We start from the raw sequence: 25,700 nt of genomic DNA on the forward strand, positions 1-25,700 counted from the left end.
TGGGGAGCACAGTCAGCATAAAGAACAGCGGTGATAGTGGAATACATAAGAAGTTTGTGCACAAACACGGGAGATCCCCCTTTAACGCAGAGAGAAAATCTCAGAAGGCACACCGGGCCGACTGTTCCCCAACTCAATGGATGCAATCAATGAAGTGATTGGGGAGAGAAAATAATGGGTAATTTGGGACCCTGGGGATTCTGAGAGAGAAAATAAAGCTTATAGTGCTGGACAAAAGATCTTAGTACAGGAATTATCTCTTAGATTCATTGAAAAGGCCCATTTGTTTCCATTATATGTGCCTTAAGCTCTCGTGATCCTGTGTTTTTAAAGGGCAAAAAAAAGGGTATACAGTGTAAATGCACACCAAAGCATTGCTTGAATAGACAGGCTTTACAAATACACTTTCCTAAAATAAAAGCATAGGTCTTAAAATATAACGCATTAGTACTGTGTGATTTGTGACCCTTAAATTCACATTGCAACCCCCTGAGAAATCTGTTTCATGACCTGGAAACCAACCCAACCTTATGAAAATGCATCAAAAGTTGCCATAAATAAACTCCCATCAATAGGGACATTGTCCTGTTTGTTCTCTTTTTTTTCTTTTCCACTCCACAATACAACTGACTTCATTTGAGGAACAAAGCTTTTCCAGGGCAAAACGGGCAAAGCAATCTCAAAGGGAAAGTGTCAGTGTTTGGAGAACCGCGTCACAACTGAATATTACTGTAGCTATATCAGAAAAAAAGGAAACACACCAGCAACGCACATACACACTCCCTCACAAACAATGGTATATAAATGCACACTCAATATCTCACAGGTGAAAGCTTTCATTCCCCTCTGCTGAAGCCTCAGGCAATGTGTTCACCCCAGCAAACAGAGCATGATCTCCTTTTCACTCACTACGTACATGCACATGGAATAATGTGTACACACACATACACAGATGTTTGCGTGTGTGTCTGTGTGTCTGCGTGTGGCTGCACACCTGTGTCATTGTGCCCACAAAGCAATGGGAACCATAAAGGGGAAGGGTCGAGGGAAAAGAATGGGTAGAAAAGGAAAGAAAAAGGAAGGGCAAGAGCAAGACCGGGGAGAGGTAACAGCAGAAGATCAGAGAGAATGGAGGGATAAACGAGCAGAGAGGAGACGTAAAGAGAATTTAGGAGCGAGTAGAAAGACTGAAAACCCATATGGGGGTAAAGGAAGACGGCAGAATGCACAGAGGGCGTGGTGGTTGAGAAAAGCAGGGTAAATAAGAAAACAGGGGCTTTTGAGTTGAGAAAATTTGAGAGAACCGGAGCAGATGAAAAGCAGCTCTAGCAGATAAAGAGAAGAGGATGGCGATGGATCAGGAGGAGGCCGAACAGAAGGAGAGATGCAATCTGAGTATGAGACCGTCCGCTCGAGTGGACAAAGCTCCTGGTAGGCCCACTATATCCCAGTGCTTATTAGAAAGCTCTCTGCCTCAGCACCAGTCTTTGTCTACAACCTTCCACAAAGAAAAGCGCTGAACACAGAAAGTGGAGACATTATCTCTCATACAACCAAGAGAAGGTTCAGAGGTCGAGTCCCTTATGACTTTTGTTCAAATGACTGAAACAAAAGTGCAACAACAGAAACACTTATATATACAGTATAGTATATCTTTTTCCAGCGATGGGAGAAGGCACATATGTGAAATACATATATTTGTCTTTAGCATATGCACAGACTAGTATTTACAGTCCCAGAGTCTGTCAAAACTGTCGAGACATTTCTCCCCGCCACTGCAGATGGTATCCTCTCCTCGAGTTCCTCTACAGCATATTTTCTAAAGCCACACATCCTGCCATTCCTCCTTTTCAAAACAACTCCTTCAGTTCTTTAGTCTTCTCTTCTGTCAGTCCCGAAGGTCTTGTAAAGGTGGTACAACATCTTAAAGACATCTTTGTTGCATTCTGGGAAATCTGCTGTTGTGAAACCAATATTTAAAAAGGCAACAGACAACTTTCCTGTCCCCAGCAGTTCCTGTTTAGTCACTGTCGAGGAAGATACGGCAGCAGCAAAACGCCGGTAAAGACACAGGTGTCTTTCCTGAGAGCTGGTGAAAAACACGACTGTGTGCAGGTATAGTGAGTGTTTTACATACGGAAGAAATGCAGTTCTCTTGTATCGTAAGTCCATTCTCAGTTATCCTCATGAAAACCTTGTCCCAGGGCTTATAGGGATCACCATGAACATGGATGGTGTCATTTTTTTCTATCCCAACTACACTGCACAATCAGTTTTAACATCACAATGAAAGGTTTGAGATATAAACGTGTCCAGTCCCGAGATAAGAAACTAAACTCCGATACTGCAAGTGATATTTTTTAATGAGGAGATCAAAATCTTCAATTTCTGAATAGGAAATTGTCCAGTAACAGTTTATTGATTACCAAATGAATTGTTAATTACTCACAGCGTCCAGCCTTCAGACTTCCAATCATGTGTGAAGCAGTTTAAATAATGTGAGAATTATGGTATGGATTGCAGTATAGGGAGTTTGACTCACCCGATCTAAACATCTTATTTATGCTGTGTATTTTTTTCCCTGCATTCATCAGGAGTTTCACATATGAATATAATACAGCAATAATATGGCAACCTGTTTTAAGGTTTACTAAAATGTTTTTAAAAGTAACCCCATTTGGCACAAAGCCTGGAAGTAAGGAGACTACAAAAACATAATGATTCATTAATTAATGGATGTATATGGAAGATTAGGGCACAATGTAACCAAAAAAAAAGAGAAATAAAATAAAACAGCATGAATTCTGAGATTAAAGTCAGAATTCTGACATAATTCATGCTGTTTTATTTATTTATTTTTTTTACACGTGGCCCCTAATACTAAATTTAAGATTAAGAGAAAGAAACCATGTATTTTAAATCCCACCTACCAGTTGCATGAGTGAGGCCCCAGACCTCCTGGCCATAAACATCAGTTTTGTTCCACACCAGCCTGTGCACCAGGCCAGGCCCTGCAGGATACCAGCGCTGGTACAATCTCCCCTGGACCGATGCTCGGACATGCACCTTGGATAGACCTCCCAATGGGGAGACCGGGGATGAAGGGGAGGGAGGTGTGAGGAGGATACGCAGCACAGAGAGATAGCCTGCAGCACGGGTACTCAAATAGTTTAGCTTCACAAAGCCTCCTGGAATTGAAACTTCTTCCTGTACTGCCTGGGGAGGAGAACAAGAAGGAGAAGAGAGTGAGACACACAGTAGACAGTAATTTAAGAAAAAAGGTGTTTTATTATTGCTTAGCATTTGTTAACACATTAAGGCTTACATAATAGGTGCTATTGACGGGTGTGGGGGAAAAAAATAGCTCACACAGTAAGGTGCAGGAGGCACACCAAGCAGGTGGTACAGTAATGATGATGTACATAATGAACATTTACTTTTTTGTTGTGAAGAATCATTTCAAGCAATAACTAGTCTCATTAGTCAAAGAGAGTGCAGAGAAATCGGAAATAATTTTGAAACCTGATTGCTTTATTCATTTCTAACAAGAAATGATCAACCTTTGCTTTTAAATGTTTAAGGAATGTGGTGATTAGTAGCTCTCTCTCTACATTTATTCAGACTATTTTGTGTTTTGGAATTGATTTCACCTTTTGCCAAATGCAAATAAAAAACAAAAAAACAGATTTCAAATGAACAAAAAAAACAACCATTAGCTGATGGTGATGGAAATGAAGTCATAGTGACATTATCTGTCAGAACAAGGTTTTTTCTCACACCGAAGTTAGGTAAAGAAATGTTGATAATATTTCATACCAGACAGCCCAGCAAATAAAACACCATACCCTTTTTTAATGAACAATAATACACAGCCGGAGGAAACGTTCGTTCACCCACTGTAATATTGCTGTTTGATTGTATCATTTTATTCAGACACACTGTGCAAAAGTTGAAGGCAGGTGTGGGAAAGCGCTGTCAAATAAAAAATGCTTTCACAAATATAAATTCTCCAGCATCAATTCTTCTAGGTTCTTGCACACAGTGTTTGAAGAACTCGGCAGGTATTGACTTTCTAAACATCTTGGAGAACTAACCACAGATCATCTGTGGATGTAGTCTGCCCTGAATCCTTCTGCAATCCCAGACACGCTCAGTGATGCTGGGGCTGTGCGAGGGCCACACCATCACTCCCACGACTCCTGAAGATAGTTCTTAATGACATTGGGTATATGTTTGAGCATGAAGCATTAAGGACACCATTAAAACTGGCCAAATCTCCAACTCAGTCTGCAATTTGCTTCACTGTCGCCTGCAGACAGTCATTATTGTAGCGCTCTCCAGCCGTTCGCCTTCTTCTACAGCCAAATATTTCCAATTTTGACTGATCAGTCCAGAGCAGCAGCTGCCATTTTGCTGCACTTCTTATGTTTCCGTGCATAGTTGAGTCACTTGGCCTTGTTTTCAAGACTGAGGTATGATTTTTTTTTTGGACATGATTCTTCCATGGAGACTGCTGGAGCAGTTTTGAAGGGAAGTGAGCGTGATGTGTCTTTCATCTGCCACTCTAAGTTTCCCTGGCTGAACGTTGAGTCTACGGACTTCAGCGTTGTCTGTTTCGCTGTGCCTCTTCAAAAGAGCTTGAACAGCACATCTTAAAACCTCAGTCTGCTTTGGAATCTTTGCCTGGAAAAGAAGACCTTATTGATGTAGTAATGTGATGTAGTGATGTAGTGTTGTACTCAGTCATGCCATGGTGTGACATGGACCTGTGACATGAAACTGTCTTGCACAACCTCGCCTGGGTCTGGCTGCACCTCACCTAGTTTCAAACCTCCTCCACAGCTGCATCTGTTTCAGTTAATGATCGTTTCAGTTAATGACTTCACTATAATCCTACGAATTCCCTGACTTGTGCAAGTGCACCAAGAAGAAATGATGCTGGTTGGAAGGCAAAGGATTGTCACACTGAATATTCATTTGATTTCGATTTTTCTTTTGTTAGCTCCCTTTTAAATGAATAAAAAATACAGAAAACTTTTGCACAGTACTGTACTGTATAAGCCTTTCAGCCAAGTTTTAAAATCATTGATTATATTTATTAACACAGGTGAACACTGAGGTTGTTGCTAAGCTCAGTGTGAACACTGAGTTCTGTTCTTTTCCATGCTCAATGACACTATATTGAGCACTGCTGTACAACTAATGGAATTAATAGGGTAAAATACAGAAAGCTAACTAACGTTATATGCTCAGCACTCATTCCAAAGCAAAGATGATAGTACCTGTAGCTCAGGTACAGCTGGTCCCTTTTCAGCACATGCACCCATGTATCTGGGAAGAGGGTAGGGCAGGACGAGTGGGTAGGGACTCAAAACACTCCTGACGTCACACTTAGGAGCTTGAGCTTCCTCCCTGGACAGGGTCACCTGATCCAGAACGAGGAAGTTGTTGTACGGTGTCCAGATGGTGCGTGTTTGTGGCAGGAAGGGCGGGCGCTGGAACATCAATGTCAAAGACATTGCACCCAAGGTCACCAAGTCGAAGCTAGGGTAAAAGAAGAGTTAATAAGACTGGAAAAACACAAGAAGGACGGACAGACAGACAGAATGTGTATTTTGTGTTGGTGTCGGTACCTTCCATCCTGCCTACTAATAGTGTATCCATACTCCGGATGCTGTGGGAAGGTGATGTTGACTCCAACCAGAGGAGAGCCGTCTTGCAAAGCGATGCTACCTCTGATTACTGATACTCGGCTGGCAAAACACAAGAGCATGAGAAAAAGAGATGGACAAAGACAGGGAGAAATGACAAGTTAACAGTGATGGAGAACATAATCATAGTTTGAAGACAAAATGCATATTGCAACGCAGGAGCCAAACAACCTTGTACACGCTGTAAAAAAAAAACAACTGCATTTATTCTGCTCAGAACAATTCCTCCTCCTTTAGCACAGAGAATTCTGCCACAGATTGCCAGGATACAAGGGCCATAAATATAGCTTTACCCACAGTAAACCCTTTCAACAGCCTGTCATATTAGAAACAAAACTTCACCATCATGTTTATATTACAGTGACAGTAGCACCTGCAGCAACAGGGCTGTGCTGTTTTCTACATAGCCCTTAAACTATCAGTCACAACTCTGCTATTTTGAAATGTATATCTCACTTTTGCTGGTGTAGTGTCAAATACACTGCTAAGCCCCGTTATAATGGCTGAGCTGGGCAAATAAAGGCAGACTTTGACAGACACCTGTGTTGCACACACATTAGTACAAAGATTCATTGATGGAGCCGATCTGTTATAACAGAGGAGGAATAAAGGACACTGAAATCACTTTAGGAGGCTACATTCACCCTGTTAGTTACTCCCACTCTGAAAGCTGCCATTGATTTCTCCTCTAAAGTGTCCAGATAATTAATGTATTTGTTTATTCCACAAATGAACCTGTGGGCTAAAAATGCACTTTGTCATATTCTCACAGAGAGGCCTCAGTTCTTGTTTTTTCTAATGGAGCTTTCTAGGTCATCATCCTGCCGGCAAGATGCATTTTTGCTGTGCGATGGCAGCGAGAGGGCACTGAAAAATTTATGGCGACACCTTTACGGCTGGTATAACTCAATGACACATTAAGCATTAATATCCAGCAAACAAATACTCTACATTTGTGACACTGATAGTGGATGACAATGCAATGCTCCGCGACTGCTTATCTCCAGGGAAACGGATCGCGGAAATGTGTGCAAAGGCATGTGAACACCAGACGCCCCATTCACACGATGTCTTTGAGCAAAAGAAATGTGCAACAAATGGTGCATGTATAAATGCAGATGCATTTACTTCATTATTGACATCATCATATGTTTGAACATACAGTGCAGCAGGATATGTCAAGGGCACAGACACACAAAGCATTCAGACTGAGACACACACACACACACACACACAGTAAATAAGCACATACCTGGTATCAAAGGGCACATCTCCAGGGAGTGTGTGTGTAGCTGCCTTGCCAAGAAGGAAGTGTATGCGCCGGTAAAAGCTGTGTGTGTGTGTGCTGGTGGGCAAGGGGGGTGTGGTGGGGGTCAGAGGGCTCTGCTGCAACAGTGCCAATGGGTCGGCAGAGCCGTGACACAGGGGGTCAGAGCCACAGCTCAGCTGCTCGCAGCAGTCGGGGTCAACACAGTCCATCAGGCCGTCTGAAATGGAGAGGAAGTTACAAATAAGTTCAAATAAAATATACAGTACTGTGCAAACACCATCAGATGTGTTGTTTCACCGGCTTGGAACGCATTCCAGAAAATATGCCCGACCCTTCCTCTGGAACAATAGCGTGACCTTGGCTCTCTTGAACCCTAATTAATGCTACTTAGGTTGTCCTACTTTTTCATGTCTACTACACTATTAAGACTTATTCAAGACATGCCTGAGCACTAACATAAACATGTTGTATGAGTTAACTCTCCAACTCTCAGTCATATCGTTTAACAGAATTCTGAATGTGGTGCTCTACGACTCCTGGACAGCACTGTAAATTTAGACATAATGATTTATTATTCGGGAAGTTGAATTTACATACTTAATAATGTAAATATATTAACATCAACCGCACTACTGGCAGGTGAGAAACTGATCTAATCTACAACAATAAACCGCGTATGTATCATCATTACCACGAGTATCAATCAAATGCGATTCATTAGGAGCCATCAGTGTACAATTATAGCATCTATTGCTATAAATCAGAGCAGAATCACCGGCGTTATTTGAATGTGATCCATAAAAGTCCAGTGCAAACAGTGAGTTGTGGATGCGAGCCAAGGCGGCAGGTAATAGAAGCCAGACTGGCATTTGTGTTTCCCATTTCAAGCCTGTTTCTGAAAAGGCAGGAAACACTGCTGACATTTAAATTCATCTGACCACAGAGGGGAGAATGAAAGGCCAACAGAATTCTATTGTAACCTCCACCTACAAGGGCAGAGCAGTACAATGGTTGATTTCCATAAGATTGCCGACTTCACCTTGAAAGCACTTGAAATTCTAATATTGTTATTAAAAACAACACGTTTGTAGCTTATTAGGCAGCCATTGCTGTTAAAGAGCACACAGCAAGAAACATAGCAGAAATGTAGATTTGGACCATGTCATGAATAGTAATACGCGTGTGCCACGGCTTTCGCTGCCTAGTCAGTGGAATGAATGTTGTTTTGTCCAAGGGGAAGAACAATACATGCAATACTCTCTCCTATTCAGGCAGAATAATTGAAACTATCTTCAAAGTTCCTCTTCATTCTCTGATTATTTGTGATAGCATTTTTCCATCTCCGTGTATCTTCAGAGAGAGACAGATTGCTCTGAGAGAGGACTATGAGAGCTTACAACATATATATCTGCAAATTAAGGAGGACGGCTGAATTACGAGGTAGAAAATGATGGTATTTGAAAATCTGCACACAGAGGTGGAAGAAAAGAAAGATAAGAGAAGTCTAAACATCTCTGTGGGCCTTTGTTGGTGAGGTGTTCCAAAACATAATCACACTTAGACTAAACCATTATAAACACTTGAGGAAGTTCATCAATATTCATTCTCATTTACCTCATATTTATTTTTCCATATGTAATGTATGTATGTGTCTAAATATATATATATATATATATGTATATATGTATATATATATATATATATATATATATATGTATATATATATATATGTATATATATATATATATATATACATATATACATATATATATACATATACATATATATTGCTTCATACACCCACTCACCACTTCAACTGTGTTCAACTACCTCAGCCTATTAATACATAGCGCTAGAGAGAAACACCAGAGGTGCTCGTGTATCATGCTAATATTATCTGTCTGTTAAATGTACAGTAAGTCCATTCAATGCAGGACTGGAGCCAGTAGCCACTTAGCTTAGCAAAGAGACACAGCCCAGCGTGGTTCAGTCCAAATGTGAAAAACTGGTGCAGTGATGTCGATGTAACAATGATAACAAGAGTCCGGAGTGTTATTGTTCCTATAACAGAATGGAGTAGTATTGATATTGTTATCCCTTAATCTGTGACGGATTGCTTTCATTAAAAAAATAAATAAATAAATAAACATTGTTGTTGACATTCATTTCATGTATTTACAAACTGTTTCATGTAATAGTAAAATAGACTACATTCCTCATCAAAGGTAAACAACAATGGTTCTTTGATAGCCGTTATGATCCATAATATTTATAAAACAAAGGAAACGCAACACACACTTAAAGGTCCAGTGTGTAAAATTGAAGCTTCATTAGGCAAATTTTGACGATAAGAACAATTATACTTCCTTTTTTATCCATTTTAGATCATCGTGTTTTTACAAAACCCCTCAATGAACATATCTTTTGAGCTTTAATGCTAAGTGAAGGCTACACAGATTCTCCAACACACTTGGACGGGAAATACGAGACGAATGATATTCAGCTGCAACCGGCAACTTCACCAAATTAGACTACTGCACTTATATAGCTTTATTTACAAATCCTTTCTTGGTTTGCTGCCAAACTATTTCACCTCCTACATGTCACACAAACAGTTAAGTCAGAGCCTGCGCCTCCCAGGCCTTCAGTTCATTTAGTGTTTCCTCAGAACATACTGAGTTGTGCAAAAAAAAAAAACCTTTTCGTAGTCTGCTCCTTCAACCTGGAGTACGTTACAGCAGCATCAAAGCTATCCAGCTTGATCCCACTAGGGGATTTATAACTTATTTTTAAGGCCATTAGAGGAAGAGTATTTGGAAACCTGTTCCTGTTTTAAGTATGTTTATCAGCTTTTACTTGACACTTTAACTTGAATGAATTGTATTTTATTGTTGCATTTAAATGTGCCATATTTTCTGTCTATCAATACATATGAAAACAAACAGCTTTGTGTGTATTTGTTTATGTATGTTATTATATATTATATATATATTGTCATCACAATGTGCACAACTTCATTCATTTCTGTTATTGTGAAGCGCTAATGTGTACATGTATTTGTTCAGGTGTGGGAGGTTCATTTCATACTAAGCCCAGTCAATTGTGCGCAGTGTAGAAAGTGCAAATTGAAGTGGATATGTTTCGTTTGTGAATATTAATGCACGATGCAAAATTTGAGCATTGGCCCCTTCACATTCATGCAGGAGCATCCAAGCGCAACACTGCACAGACAAAATATACAAAAGAGGCTTTTCCTCCAAACAAATATGATACTACCTTGCTTCCAGTGAATGATGAATTACTGCACTAGTTTAACAGACATGCCCATAATGGGTATTTGATGGCGTTTCAGTGCAAATGGGGACAGTTGAAAGCACTGCAATATTGCACAATATTTTAAAACCTGTTATGCGCTGCAGATAGCTGTAGATGAAACTGAAAGTGAGAGGAAATGGTTGTAATGAGCTGTGCCCCTGCTACTGCAAAGATGTTCCTTTCTACACCTGAGGAGAGAAAACAGCTCTGAGGCAGAGTGACACGTACTGTAGCTCTCATCTGTCATCGCACACCTCAGACCTAATAAAGCAGAAATCTGTTCAGTAGGGTTTGCTGTGTTTAAACTTTTGAACATTTTCTCTGGGAGCCTTTTATCCCAGCAGGTGATATGCATATGAGACATTTGACTGTGACAAGAGGAACACCCGACAAAAACACTTGCACATACAATATGCATGTGCTCACACTAACACAATCTAATACATATTCCATAAAATAATGTCCACCAGGAGACTCAGCAGGACTGGGACAACAGAGGGGACAGAAGGGGGAAGAACAGCAAGGCAGATGTTTTTGGCAGGACAAACAGGGGAAGTAATAGAATGGAATGGACAATCTGCCAGAAAGACATAAGTGACAGAGGTAAGAAAGAGAAAAAGAGACAGAAAATGATAGATGATGTTGGAGTGTCACCTCCGTCATTGTCTGTTCCATCACTGCAGTCAGTTTCCATGACAACGCTGCATCCAGGCCCACTCCATCCGGCCTGGCAGACGCAACGCCAACCGCTCTGCTCCAGGGTACAGCGTCCATGCCCACTGCACAACCCTGGACAGCCATCTGAGGAGGTGTGTCGCACACACACACACGTGCAGAGAGAGAGAGAGACATTTTTGGTATTTGTACGCATATTAGAGAAGCAAAAGTTGAAATTTATATCCTGAATTAAGATAAATTACCTTTCACTACTACGTCCAAGTCATGAGTAACTGTGGAGGAATATGTGAGAGTTGGGTGTAAATGGAAATTATTCCAACAAGAGAAAAAGCTTTAATTACCCATGTAATCATATATCAAAATATCACAAGGACAAATTAAACACTCATACACACACACACACACACACACACACACACACAGCCCACCAATGTTACAGTGCTCTCCCTCCCAACCGGGCTGGCAGATGCAGGTCCCGTCATGGCATTGGCCGTGTTCTTCGCAGCGAGGATGGCATGCTCGCTGGTCACACGCAGCGCCAATCCAGCCCTCCTCACACTGGCACTGGCCCTCTGAGCAAACACCGTGGCTGCCACATGGCACTGGGCACAATTCTGCCAAACAAGTGGGCGGGGACATACGTGAGAAGAAAAGCGAGGATGTGTGAGAGGAAGAGAGAACGAGAGGGAGGGGAACAGATGGAGGCATTGAGCTTTGAAAGAAAAGAAAAGGTAAAAAGGAGCCACAGGGGAGACTGAGAGAAGGAAAAAAAAAGTTTTTAAATTCTGAATTGGGGGTGAGCCATTGGATTTGTGTGAGAAAAAGCGAAGCAATAGAAGAGGATGATAACCTCAAAAACTAATACTGTGTATTTTCTCACAATACACAATTTTCCCACCTCTAATAGCTGAGCTCCCTGTAGGAAAAGTAGAGTGAATAGACTCATAATAACAGACACATGATTAGTATTTGCACTGCATATTCAAACTACAGGGACTCTATTAGGCCAATGATATTTTGATCAGATTTGGTGAGCGTGTTAATACCCTTTCTTTTTCCTTCATCTCTCCATCTCTGTCAGGTTTCTCTTTTCCCTCCCTCTCTCTTGCAACATCCCTTTAAAAGTCTTTGCTCCTTTTTATCCCTGTCCATTCCCTTTTCTGTGCCCCGCTCACCATCTAATGCACAGAGGCAAAGCCTCATCCATCAGTAAAGAGAGCAAAGTGCTTGAGGCACACAAAGACTACTTATCCAGCTGCTGTAAAAAAGTTATTTCAATTTAAATATACATAGCATGGAGAGGGAGGAAAAAGTGGATTAAAGTTCGGGTTTTCAGCTCTCTATTAGAATTACATTAGCTTAGCTATGCTTCAACAAGACCAGGATGTAGAATGCCTTAGTCCTTTTGAGTGAAAGCCCAGCAGGTAGAGAGAGACCAACACATCTCAGATATTCAGCCACGGTCTATCATTATCATGGGATATATCACTGTAATATGGCATGCACGCACCTGAGAGTGGGAGCTCATGCCAAATGCCTTTAAATCATTGGGGTGCATGGTAAAGCATACTTCCACAAACCAGCACTGAGTAAGAGTGGAGGGGACAGAGGAAAGTCAGTCTTGCGGTAGCTATTTTCTTCTCTGACAGCTTACGCTGCAAGGACAAGGACACTTTTCTTACTGTGCACCACAGAATTCTGCACTTTATAATTTAGGACTTTTCTTTTAAATCTTTTAAGTCTTTTAAACAAGACTCGGGTCAAACTAATTTGTTGTTGGCTATAATTACGATTTTAGAATGACCATACAGGTAAATAGATATGAAACAAGCATGAGAAAGCTGGAAAACTAAAGTTGCATCACAGTAAAATGAATTTTTACTTAGTGTGCCATAGAATAGATGCTCAGTCAACTGAGTGGTTGTGTTGGGGTGGGGTTTGGGTGTGTGTCATGAGGGGAAATCTCATTTACGGCGTGAAGACAATGCAAGATTTCAGCCTCATGCCAATCAAATCCCCAGGAACTAGTATCTGGCAAGACCATGCGAGCTACGAGTAATGTGCAGTTGTAATTCTCTTTTTTCCTGTGAGCATGAATAGTAATCCTCAGGTCGTACCAGTGTAGCAGTCTGGTCCCGTCCAGTTGGGCTGGCAGGCGCAGGTGTCTGACTCGGGGAGATAGGTGCCATGTCCCGAACACTGTTCTTGACAGGCTGGCAGCTGTTCGTCACAGCTCACTCCTGCCCAGCCTGCTGAGCACACACACTCGCCGCGGACACACACGCCGTGTCCGCCACACTGAGGGTCTATGCAGTCCACTGCAGAGAGGATTACAAACGGAGAAGCAATAATGAGTCAGAGGTGAGGGGAGGGAGTGAAAGGGTGGCATGGGAGGAAGTGAAAGTGTGTGTGTGTGTGGGGAGCAGGGGAGTTGTGGGGGAGGAGGAGGGGCTGTCTCATTATAATCATCAGTTCACCGAGTATGAAAGCAGTGTTCTTTGCATCCCATCCAGGAGTTAACCACCCTAGCTACAATCCCTGTTTCTGTTCCACAACATTACACTTCATAGGACACTTAGAACTGAGGCTTTGATAAGGGGTGAAATGGCTTGATTGTGTGTGTGTGTGTGTGTGTGTGTGTGGTCAGCACTACACCACGTTAGTGAGTGTAATTACAGCTCTGAGCACTGAGCCAAAGCTCAGCATAGCTCGGCTCAGCTCAGCTCAGTTTAGCTCTGCTCCACCCTGCTGCTCAAGGTCAAACACCTGACTCAGTCTCTATAGGCCCAGATAGTGGGGACAACAGCAGGGCGGTCTATAGGACAGCTGTGTCATCAACTTATGTTCAAGTGTAACATCATGAGAGTTCTAAGTGTGTTTGTTTTTGATCATTTGTTACGTGGCTTTACAAGCAGATGATTTGACAAATAGAAACAGTACATTTAAAATGTTGTCACGACACTGGCACATAAACAAAGATAAAAAGATAAATACAAATCACCCGAAAATGACCACTAGTCAGACAGTGGTTGGTCCATCCAAAACGATTAAAACCATCACCAACACCATTTTGCTCTCTTATATTTCTGATAGGGTTTAATTAACAACCTTTTACAACCAAGGGTGATATTAACAGAACAGATAATGTGGCCTTGGAGGTACCAAATTAGCTGTACGCGACAGGAGCTCTGATATTTTTGTTGTTTTGGTAAATTTGTGCCATGAAAAGACATGCTGTATTGGCTGTGAGCAGTGCCCGTCTGTAACAGTAGGTAAGTGTCTCGCTTTTGCTTTTGTGTCGTTCACATGGACAAAGGGAGCGTCTGCTGTGGAAATACTGCAGTGTTTCACAGAGTTGTGTTTGCTTTTGGTGAAAGATCATTTTCACTGACTGACTGACTGACTAACAGCCTTGTCCATCAAAGACATCGTGGCTAAGAAGAAAAACACTTTTGGTCTCTGCAAAGAGCCGCGATGTATCTGTTTATTTACATAGAGAGCGAAGTAAATGAGATCTGATCACAAGTAGTCACTGGAGACAAGGCGTGGGGATGCATTCTAATGCCAGGTGTGAACCTAAGCACTTAAACCTCTCCATTTATGATCAGATTAGCTGAGATGCGAGTCAGTACCAGCAGTGAGCAGGGTTTATACACGATGCAATTATTTGAAAACATTTGATGCAAATGCTGCATTTATTGTTTACTGACTGACAAACTTGACTGCTTTTTGATTTTGTTTCAAGTGTTTTGTGAAACTGAACTGACACTGGTGTACGCAGAATGGATTGAAGATGAGTCTCTCTGTTATCGCTCATACACGAGCACGAAAAATGTTAGTGGTGATTAGGGGGTTTCATTTTCTGAATTAACCAAAGGAAAACTTGATCTGCCATGTTTCACCCGCCACTGATGATGACGGGCTGTGGAACTTTTGTTCTGCTTAACTGGTGTTAATTCAGGAACTACAGTCTGAACTGGAACGTGCTGGTGTGAAATGTTACATTTTATTTAATAACTATGTGGGATCTTCTTCAATTTTGTCATGTGGTCTCATCTCAGGGTCAAGAAGACCCGGGTTTGCGACCTGGTTGGAACAAAGGCCCTTTCTGTTTGGAGTTTGCATGTTCTCGCCGTGTGTGCGTGGGTTTTCTCTGGGTTCTGGTTTTCCTCCCACAGTCCAAAAACATGCAATATGGGGATCAATTATTAATGGATGAATGGACACCATTACTATAATAAAAAGTGGAGCATTTATACTGGTGTGACTCTCAGAGGTGTGTGTCTCTGCTGTATAACATCTTACCTTGTTCACAGTTCACCCCTTTGTAGGCAGGACTGCATATGCATATTCCCTGGATGCAGGAGCCGTGGTTGGAGCAGGTGGGGTCGATACACTGACCTTCCTCCACATTACACTCTGCCCCCTTCCACCCCGTCAGGCACACACACCTCCCTTTTTCATAAACGCCGTTGCCGCTGCACAGCACGGGGCACGAGTCTGCAACGGGACAAACAAAGATTACACCCACACACTCAGAAGTACACACATGCAAACACACACACACACACACACTGTTCTGCAGTATATTAGCTGGTAGACCGCAGTAACCTACCGTGAGTGGGGCTACGCTCTCTTATCTCAGCTGCAGCGCGGATTCAGCAAATCCTCAAGCAGCCTTTGTCTCCCTCTTTTCCTCTCGCTTCTCCCTCTCTCACGCACACACACACACACGTATAAAATCTCCAGCATATCCCTCATGCTGTTTCAATTTACTCAAGCACCACCTGAGCCTGGCTACCACGGCAACCCAGAAATGGTAGAAAATCCCCCCCAATGTCACCTCATTCGCTTTGAACAGGCCGTGAAAACAATCGTGAAAACTGAAGATTAGGAAAGAGAGCATTAGGGGTTTATAGCACGAGTGTGGAAAGCAGAGCGATCTCCACGCATAGATGGAGAGCTGTGGTTAACGTAATGACAGCAAGGTACAATAAAGTCTCTGAGTGTCTGATGATGCCCTGAGAGTTACACCCCTCCTCCTCATTACAGCGGGGGAAGCGATGGCAGCATGAGACTTCAAATGCAGTCGAAAGATGATCCAGAACCAATGTCTTTTTTTTTTTACAGGGCTAATTCAAAAGACTCGGTGCATTCATGCATGTGGGCATGTGCGTGTTTGATCCTTTGTTAATTCTAACACTCTGCACTGCGAAAATGGGAAAAGGAAAATTAGAAAAAATGAGAAGCAAGTATGAATAAATAATGAGCGTAAATAAATCACCGGGTGTGATATCACATCACCTGTTTTTACACAATGAGACAGATGCAACCACGGTTGTATTACAAAGTAGAGAGGGACAGAGGAGAGAGAACAGAGTGCACATGATGAAGTGGCGGAGAGAAACCACTAGGGAAGAGCGATGGAAATGAAGCTCATTAATTTTGGTTTCTTCAACTCTGCTAATTCTCAAGCTTTGCTAAATGTGTTGTCGTTGAAACTCAAAACCTCCTGCAGAGGTTTCACATTTAAAAAGTAGAGGAAATAATGGGGGGAGTCCAGTGAGCCACTGAAAGGTTTTTCATGTGAAACCTTTGTGCAGGAAATGGTGGGTTTTAGGCACTGTACTTAGATTGGGGCCACATGTTTTAATTGTACAAAAAACAAAAATTTAATTAAAACAATTGACCTGAAAGTTCAAGTTCTGATGTTGAAAAATACAATATAGCTTTAATTAAATGATGGAATTATCTTCAATCAGCTATTAATTAATAACACATTGTAGAGGGTGAAGAGTATTCCATTATGACAAAGTGAAACATGTTTTAAAAATCCAAAATCTCTAATTGACAAAACATTTAGACCCTGAACTCAGGACTTTGGAAGTAACTAAACAAAAAAATGGATCTTCTTGGGTGATTGTGTAGAACATCTGTGAACATCTGTGTTTGGGCATATAGCCTGTTCTTTTTAACAGATCGTCTAAACTCATTTTCAGTTCTCTCCACAGATGTGCTTTGGGGTCATTGTCTGTGAAAGTATGTCTATGATTTGGATGAATGACTCAAGGACAAGGACAGTATCTTGGACCGAAGACATTTCAGCATTGTCTTGCTGAGGGTTTTTCTTCTCTCTTCGCTGAGCTTCATTGAACCTAAACCACGCACACAAACATCCGAGGCACAAAGCTGTGATTCCTCAATATGTTCTTACCTAAGATCTGAGTCATTTTTACGTATGTTCACAGTTATGTAAAATTCTTCATCCCCCTGTTTCCATGTTGGCTGGTCCATTCACAGTCTCATATGGACAAGACCAAGTTCTACCATCTCACCAGAGGGATCCTGAAGCTCTATTAGTGACCACTGGGTTTTTGTTGACCTGGCCAAGGATTGTTTCTCGCCTATTTACTTTGGCTGGACTCCCAACTGTAGGACGAAGAGCGGTGGTTTCAAACGCCCTCCATTTCACAATGATTGAGGCCACCATGCTCCAGGGAACACTCAGAGCTTTAGAAATGGTTTCATACCTTGGATTTAATGGGTTGATTTTCATCCTGATATGCTGTGTGAATTGTGTATAACCTTTGGAAACTTTGTCCAATCAGTTCAGTTAGCCACAGGTGGACTCCATTTCTAGACACGTCTCAAGGACAATTAAAGCAAAGCTATAAATATCTGCACTAGATGCTTAATAATCCATAAAGCTAGCGAATACTCGCCTGCACATGCACCAATACCCAAACTTCAGGTTGAGTATTACTTGTAGCCCCCACAGAAAGTTAATAAGTAAATAAATAAGTTGTATTAAGTGATCTATATTACAAATAAAGGAAAACAAAAACACTGTGTATATTTCTTGATTTATTACCTTTGGCACAGTCAGGACCCAAGAATCCAGCAAAACAGTGGCAGTGTCCGGCCACACACTCTCCATTTCCATTACAGTCTGTGGCGCAACCGTCCATTGAGTCTGCAGAACCACAGACATTCACGAATCAGAAACAAACGGACAGAGAGAGAGACAGAAAAAAAACAACTTGAAAATATTCCACATGTAACTCCATAAACTGGCATGGCCCTCTGTTATTGAATGAGAGATCTGATAAGCAATGGATGGCTCCCCAGACACTGGGGCTATATTAGATTAGTCTGATCCAGCTGCTATCACTCTCTGGGGAATGGCCAAGCACTCACTTACACTCAGTAGCACTAAGCACATTATACTGCATTACAGGTTGGAAACACACTGTGTGCAAATTTACAAACATCAAGGCTTAATAAACAAACTGTTTACAAGGGCGCACTTCGGAACACAATTGAACAACATAAAATCTGACATTGTGAGTGCACAAGTTAGTGGAGAATGGTTGATACTGTGTCATTACAGTAGCTGCACTGTCTCAGGATCAATGCGATGCTTGTTCTACTCGCACTTTGTCTCATCTAGATATGACTGTTTTATCATATCCTTCTGTAGACTTTCAGCGTTTCATCCTTTTTTTTGCCATCAAACTGCAATTAGCCGCGTTGCCGTCTCCTTCTCTGCCAGTGATATGTCCATCATGTCCGATCTCATTCTCTGACTACAGACAGTGTGGAGAAAGACAGATTTAGAGGAGGGCGCACATTTATGCTTTTAGAGCATTATATAAACCTGCTGAGCTCTGTCGGCTCTGCTGGAAATGCAAGATTCCTGAGTCGTGAGCACACAAGAATCTTGGCTGGCAGAGTTAGGGATCTGAGCCGTGCTACTGGCTGTCTTGCGCCCGGCGGAGCTTTATCTGAGCTAGATAGAGTAATTAAAATGGATGTCAGGAATGTCATCCTTTATTTGACCCTGTGCTGTCCTGCTCGGCTCCTCCGTACAGACATCAGCTGCAGAGTCAAACCACTGCAGTCCCCTGGCACGCTCTGTTCGGGGAGCATGGATGACAAATCTGTCAGTCTCATGGCTTGGGTGAACACACACGTACACACACATTTACAAACATGCACACAAAGTTATTATGTGATACGCGCCTTGAGGCACGTGTGACAAATGCTAATGAGAGAGGCCCTGCCAGTAGCCGGCAGCACAGCGTTATCCTCCATAGCGGCGCATCACTACAGAAACCAAAGTAATTTTCACCTCCATCACCTGTCATCGTCACACTGATGGAGTGAAGGAGTGGCAATCATCTTCTCTCCTACACAGTAAGGTGAACTCACAAACCTTTTCCCATGAGTGTCTCGTTCCCGTCCGTGGAAAAAAAACAACAACAACAAAACAACAACGACTAACAAATGCAAGCGTGGTATCTGGCAGCTACAATGAACAAAACATTACACTCACATCGGGGATGTGAGGAATCCATCAGAACGCTCATTGAGCTGTCACGGTGATATAAGCTCTGCATTTTTCAGGTCGATGTCTTAACTATAAAAATCTGCAGGCAATTAACAGGTAATATATGAAGAGCAATAGAGCCATGCCTTTATTTGTTACACTATATAGTGTGTGTGTGTGTGTGTGTGTGTGTGTCACCCACTCAGCTCTTTCCACCGACTAAAGCCTTTCCAGTTAGAAATCACTCATGCCATAAGTTATTGCAGTTAAATGCTATTATAAAAATGAGTGCTTCCAGCCAAGTGATCTGATTGGTCAAATAAGCATTCCAATTGTACTTTATGAGGCTGTAAACTTTGAGCCATGCTTTATGACCCTTGGCCTTTATGAACTGAAAAGAAATGGCTGCTCAGCGAACTGGAAATATGTACATGTAGTAGCCACTCAAACAGCATTTCTGTTTATTCTACATGTGTAAAACAAAAGAAACCTTCCTGATATATCCATGAAACCTCTTCATAGTTTGTTGGCCATTGAGTAAGAAATATACCGTTCAAGATGGCATGAAATGACAGCTGAATTATAGAAATATGCATAATTAATAGTGCTATAGAGGAAGCACAGCTCTGCCTGGGTACAGGAACAGAATCAAAGGAGATGAGGCTGCAGTGGAGGTGGCAAAATGGCAGAAATCATTAAGCTGGTGCTTTTGAAGATCACAGGTAAAACCTGGCAACAGTGGCGGAGGTGAATAAAAAAAGGTTTTTACCAACATCTGCTGTGACAAAATGAAAAAAAAAAAAAGATTAAAAATTGAATCGGCATACATATAATGATGATATTCTTTCCTTTCACCCAGCTCTTGTATGTGACCTATTTATGCCCGACAGTGACAATCACTGAGAAATGACTGTACGCACATAACCATATATTACAGTGTGTATTGTATATCAGCAATGTGCCGCCAATTTTCTGTCTTACTCAGCAGCATCATAAAGATGTAACTGAGATCTGTGTGTGCGCGAGAGAGTGTTACCTCTTCAGGACCTCCTCTGGTTTAAACACTGACTTTGTCAGGACCAGTATAGTCGTCATAGAGACCAAAACCTCTGGTTTCTGAGGAACTGGTTAAGGTAAGGGTTAGGAATTATGTATTTGTGGTTAAGATTAGGCCTAACACTTTGTTTTAGGCTGTCCAAATGAATGGAAGTCAATGCAGTGGTCTAAGAATATCTGTGCAAAGCAAACCTGTGTGTGTCCGTGTCCGTATGTGTGTGCATTTGAACAGATGACAGCTCTTCTGACGATACGTGAGAGAGATAGCAGCTGACCAAACATACAAGCTTTGAACGCTCTTTTTACTTTAATCAAGCTGATCATTACTGCAATTGTCAGTGACAGTGTTTTTCTGCCTCATACAATCACAAACACGACAACCTGGTTTACATACAGGATGCTCCCCCGGTTGTGAAACAGGCCCAGTTTTGTGCACTTGTTCATGTATTGTTTTCATTGCGCTGTCATATTTTCTTCCTTTTTATACTCTATACGATATTGATTTTACTTTATTTGATGCATTTATTTTATTTATTTATTTTATGATGGTCCTCTGCTATTCTCTTATTTATACTTTCTTTGTTGTATCTAGTTACTATTCGCTGCGGAACAGCTCAATTTCCCGACAGAGATCATCTCATTTCCCCCTCATCTCCCCACAAAGCGCCACTGTGAGTCTCCAGCACTGTCTCTTATTAGAATTTATTGTACTGTAGCTCGACGGCTTGGATTTTCTGCCTCCGAAACAAAGCAGTGTCTGTCCGTAACCCTCGTTAGGGGTGTAAATGGGCAGTGAAACGAACTTTGACACGGACCCATTAATAACATTTTCCTCTTTCAAGCTGCATCACTTCATTAAAAACTTCCGATGGCCTTCAGAAAAACCTTAGCAGACTAAAAGCTGCTATTCTGAGGCCATCTGTTGTGATTACATTTGTTTTTGATTATTCATGACACTGAGAAAAATGAGAAAATGGGAAAGTTAACTTTTCGCACAGGCTGCTGTTTCACGTTTGGCTCCAAAATGTTTGACTCAAAATAGGTGTGGTGTTTCCCAGACTTTTAAGACAGCACATGTGTCAACACGTGTTTGACAGCTCTGTAATAAAGTCTGTTTTGTGGTTACGTGCTGCCAGTTGTTAAATAAAAGATGCTGTCAATACAATAACAAAAGATGTCTCCTGTACAATGATTAATAACTACAAAGCTCTGTATGGACACACGTTTTCTTATACACACATGATTTAAATTAAGGAGAGTGAGAATCCTGGTTATTTACTGAATACAAAACAAGAAAGGAAAAAAAAAAAAAACATAATGCAGGAACCATTTAAGATCAATAGGAACAAAAAACAAATAATTCCCTGGAGTACTTAGTACTTCTACAAATATATGTGATTATAACATACTGTATGCTTTGTAATTGCACCCCAGCCCTCGCCCTAATGTGATTGCGCTACTAGAATTCCAAATACTTTTTTTCCCCCTATTTGAACACTGTATTTTCTTAAGGACCATTGGACAAAGTGGGAGTGAGGAAACTGCCCTGGTAATTACCCACTTGTCTATATTCAGCCACATACTCTTGCATTATTCACATCCTTCAATTTACACTGGCATCCATGTGTGTCATAGCAATGAGCTACAGTTAGCAAACCCTGTCATTACTACAGGAGCTGTCCTCCCCTTTCCAGCAGCTGTCTCTTGCCAAGCTAAGCTCACTCTCATTGGAGGAAAAGTTTCACTCAAATGTCAGTGAGTCTCATATAAACACTTTTCACAGTTATGTTTTCTGCACGTCAACAGATGGAAGGGGAAAAGGGACAAGAGGGTGAAGAGACCCTGAGGCGCGAGCACTGATATCTACTCAATCTTCAGTGGAGCACTTTGAATTTGCACTCATTTGTACAAAAGCTGCTACACAAATACATTTTATATGACTGATTGTTTTCGCTGAACACCGTCGAGCGGCGTTCACTTATGCTGCTCCCTGGTCATGGAATAACCTTCAGAACACATTAAAACTTAATGACTTTGTCTCCCTGAGTGAGTTCAAAACACTGACGAAAAACTGTGTAACTGCAAAGTGTAATTGCTATTCCTACGCTGGACTTAGTGTTGGGTATTTGTGGTCAATTTTAAATGTGTTCTTTTGATTTGTTCTGTTTTGGTGAGCGATCTTGGCCAGATATTCTTAACTAAATGAAATAAATACAAAAGGAAGACAGGTGTTACCTCTAAAGGCTTCAGGAGAACTACATTCATTGAACTGGACTCATTTCCCTCACCTATAGGACTGCTGTGGAGCAACACTTGCTCCAGGTTGCGTCCATCATTGTACAAAGCGAGGTGCCAGGTGCCGGGGTCCATGTACTCGATGAAGCCTGTTTCTTGGAGGCCACTCAGCAGCAGGCCTTTGGGAGCTTTGGCAGTTGAGACGGGATCAGTCAAGGATCTAGGCAGCGCCTTTCCATCCAGCAGTTTCACAAAGTCGAACTGAAAACAATCACAAAACAACAATTACATTCAGGTGGAAGGAGCGGGACGGAACTCACAAATCCTGCATAAATGCGATGGAAATTTGAAAGCCAAACATTGTGCAGTGGAGTGTGGCTGCTGCTGCTGCTGCTGCTGCTGCTGCGTGAACATTGTGAAACTGGCAATTGGATGTGATTGGAACACTGCCTACATACAAATAGTTGGGGAATAGCATTGTAAAGTATGCGGGTATCTGCACAACATTAACGCAAAGAATGGAAGGGAAATCGTTATCCATGACAGCTCAGTCCACCAGCAGACAAGCTCCGCAGCAGTCGGTTAGATAACTCCATGTGCTGCTAATAGTATGGGCAGACTTTACCACCCAGGTTTTCAAATGCACCAGACTGTTATTTGATCTCTCTCAACCTTTCTGCGCTTTTTTTTCCTTCACCCTCCTTAACTTCCCTCGACACTCTTGCCTCTCTCTCCTTTCCTCCTCATCCTCAGACCTCCTTGAACTAGCAAGCACTCGCTGAGGTTTATTCCCCCTGAGGGCTGTGTGTCACACTAGTGTCAAAAACAGCTAATTAGTCCTCTTCATGCAGGCGAGTGCAGGGGTGCACTGATGTTAAAAAGGAGACAACTATGTGTGCTTCACACTGCTCTGCAGATTGCATGTGTGTGTGTGTGTATTGTTTGTGGGAGTGGTTCAGTGGAGTAAAACAGAGATGGCCTTTCCCTTGTAAAAAAAACAAAAGACTTTTGCATCCACGCTTTGTGGCTTCTCTGTCCAATTGGAAAAAAAAAATGGTTTTTAGGTGGCAAGTACATTTTGTACCTCAGTGAACACCTGGTAAAATCAGTCTTGTTTATCTGTCAAGTCTCAGCAAGTAAAACCTCTGTTGCCATCATCATTTACCCTGCATTTTAACACCACTGAACTCAAAATTTAATTGTTCTTATTTGCATATTTGCTGCTACTGTTGTCAGAACAAGTATAAAACAGTGATTTGTTCATGGCTCATAAATGCTATCTGTTAAACAAGCAGACTGCTGGGATGTCGATCAAGCATAAATACACTTTACTGACACCTGTATTGTGTCCGGCTTCACTCATATTTAACAATGAGTCATAAGGTTTACAAGCAGTTGTTTTTTTTCCTGCTTAACTGAAGCCCTGACTTGTGAGTGGAGAAAGTGAGATTTGTCAACAATTAGATAAGTTGTTACTTTACTCGACAAATCGTTATCGTCACTGACCAAAAGTGAATCTGCAATAAACCAGTTCTAATTTTCAGATTTGGTGAAAGTGAGCATGCTGGGAAAACTGCACACTTCAGAGTTAGTGAAAGAGCACAAGATGGATTTGTACACGTTTTTAAAAATATCATACATTCAAATACAGACAAATGTCTGTTACATTAATACCATTGTGAAATAAGTACATACGATGCTGATTAAACCCAACAGCTCAACACACAATTCTCTCCGTTTCTCAGTGTAGATGTGCTTAGATCCTGTGTTGCATGGCAACATTCCTGCACTGCACACAGGTAGCGACTCCTTTTATGTCAAAGCAGACCAAGGGCAACATAAACATAGTGCTATGACAGATTAACAAATAATGCGACATAAATAACATACTTTTATGTTACATTTGCATTGTTTCTGCTCACAAAAATCAAATAGAGTCAGAATAACAACATTTGCAGCAACAAAAGTTATGCACTGCAGCTTTGAATTAATAATTTTTCTACCTAATAAAATTTAAAAAATTTAAATAACCCTTGGCAAAATGGAGAATATGCATGAGGATATTCATCCTCTGGGGTGTATAATGCAAGGCCACAGTTGAAAAACACTGCATTAGCGTAGATGAAAGGCCACAGCAAGCAGCAAAAGCGGTGCATTAGTGTGGATGTGACCTGGAGTAGCTGAAGCAAATAAGCCCATCTGGATAAACAGCATGCTACAACAGGAGCCTCCTTTACCTGAGTGTGTGTAGGTGGTATGTTCCTGCGTCCGTAGATCCCCAGAAGAGCATTGTGTGAGAGCGAGAGGTTGAACTTGATGTAGGTTGGATGGTGCACGGTCATATGAAACCTCCAGAAAAGTCCTGGTGGGATTGCCTGGCTCTGCTGGGTACCGACGTCGACCTCGCCGCGGTCGATGGCTCGGCCTCGCACCCACTTCTCTGCGGGCAGAAAGCACGGACAGGTGATATCGCTAAGTCACTGACTTATCAAGGTCGACAGGGAGTTCTATTCAGTGTCAGAGGGAGCAATTAATAACCAAGTTGATGTCGTCAAACATTAGTGTGATCAGCAGCCGCGCTAATGAAGGGAGACTGAATAGACATCAGGAATGACTGAGTGCTGGGGAAAAATCTCGCTTTTCAAGAGACCCTGCTTTGGCAATCCTCTGGATAGACTCGGCATGAAAATGAACTGCTTTAGAAAGGAAGTGTTTTGTCTGGGAGCCGTCTACAGGGGCTTTGTCGTGAGCTATATTAGCATCTCCTAACAAGACAGAAAGAGTGTGTACGTGTTAGTGTGAGTTTGAAAGGAAACACAGAGAGGTTGATGACAAAAAGTGTAGAGGGCACACGCACACACACACAGATAGTGTCCTGAGTGAGAGCTGGTCTTTGTGTGTGAAGAGAATGGGTCTTTCCAGCAGTCCCTGGCCATCAGCTCCTCTCCTCTCCATAAGCCTTTATCAACGAGCAGGCCGAGGTCTTTTGTGAAGCGGAGCAGGAATGGCTTTCGTGCTCTCTTTGTGTCTGCCTTTATGGAGAAATATATCTCTGCTTCTAAACTAAGATGGAGGAAATATGGTGACAGAGGGGAGCCAGCCGATC

The 25,700-nt window shown here is 41.8% G+C and overlaps 1 protein-coding gene across 1 annotated transcript in view; it reads right to left on the bottom strand.

Moving 5' to 3' along the window:
* The window catches only part of tenm1 (teneurin transmembrane protein 1), a 169,650-nt gene that overhangs the window by 54,088 nt on the left and 89,862 nt on the right, over positions 1-25,700 (bottom strand). Inside the window, exons 7-18 of the mRNA XM_044040050.1 lie at positions 24,832-25,034; positions 22,648-22,855; positions 17,846-17,947; positions 15,280-15,474; positions 13,092-13,292; positions 11,403-11,588; positions 11,217-11,246; positions 10,951-11,097; positions 6,964-7,198; positions 5,634-5,753; positions 5,283-5,544; positions 2,931-3,216 (exon numbers count right to left, since the gene is read on the bottom strand). Coding sequence (XP_043895985.1) covers positions 2,931-3,216; positions 5,283-5,544; positions 5,634-5,753; positions 6,964-7,198; positions 10,951-11,097; positions 11,217-11,246; positions 11,403-11,588; positions 13,092-13,292; positions 15,280-15,474; positions 17,846-17,947; positions 22,648-22,855; positions 24,832-25,034 — 2,175 coding nt within the window. The remainder of the gene's footprint in view (positions 1-2,930; positions 3,217-5,282; positions 5,545-5,633; positions 5,754-6,963; positions 7,199-10,950; positions 11,098-11,216; positions 11,247-11,402; positions 11,589-13,091; positions 13,293-15,279; positions 15,475-17,845; positions 17,948-22,647; positions 22,856-24,831; positions 25,035-25,700) is intronic.

This window comes from Solea senegalensis, linkage group LG12 (assembly GCF_019176455.1).
Source record: "Solea senegalensis isolate Sse05_10M linkage group LG12, IFAPA_SoseM_1, whole genome shotgun sequence".
In the NCBI taxonomy this organism is placed as follows: Eukaryota; Metazoa; Chordata; class Actinopteri; order Pleuronectiformes; family Soleidae; genus Solea; species Solea senegalensis.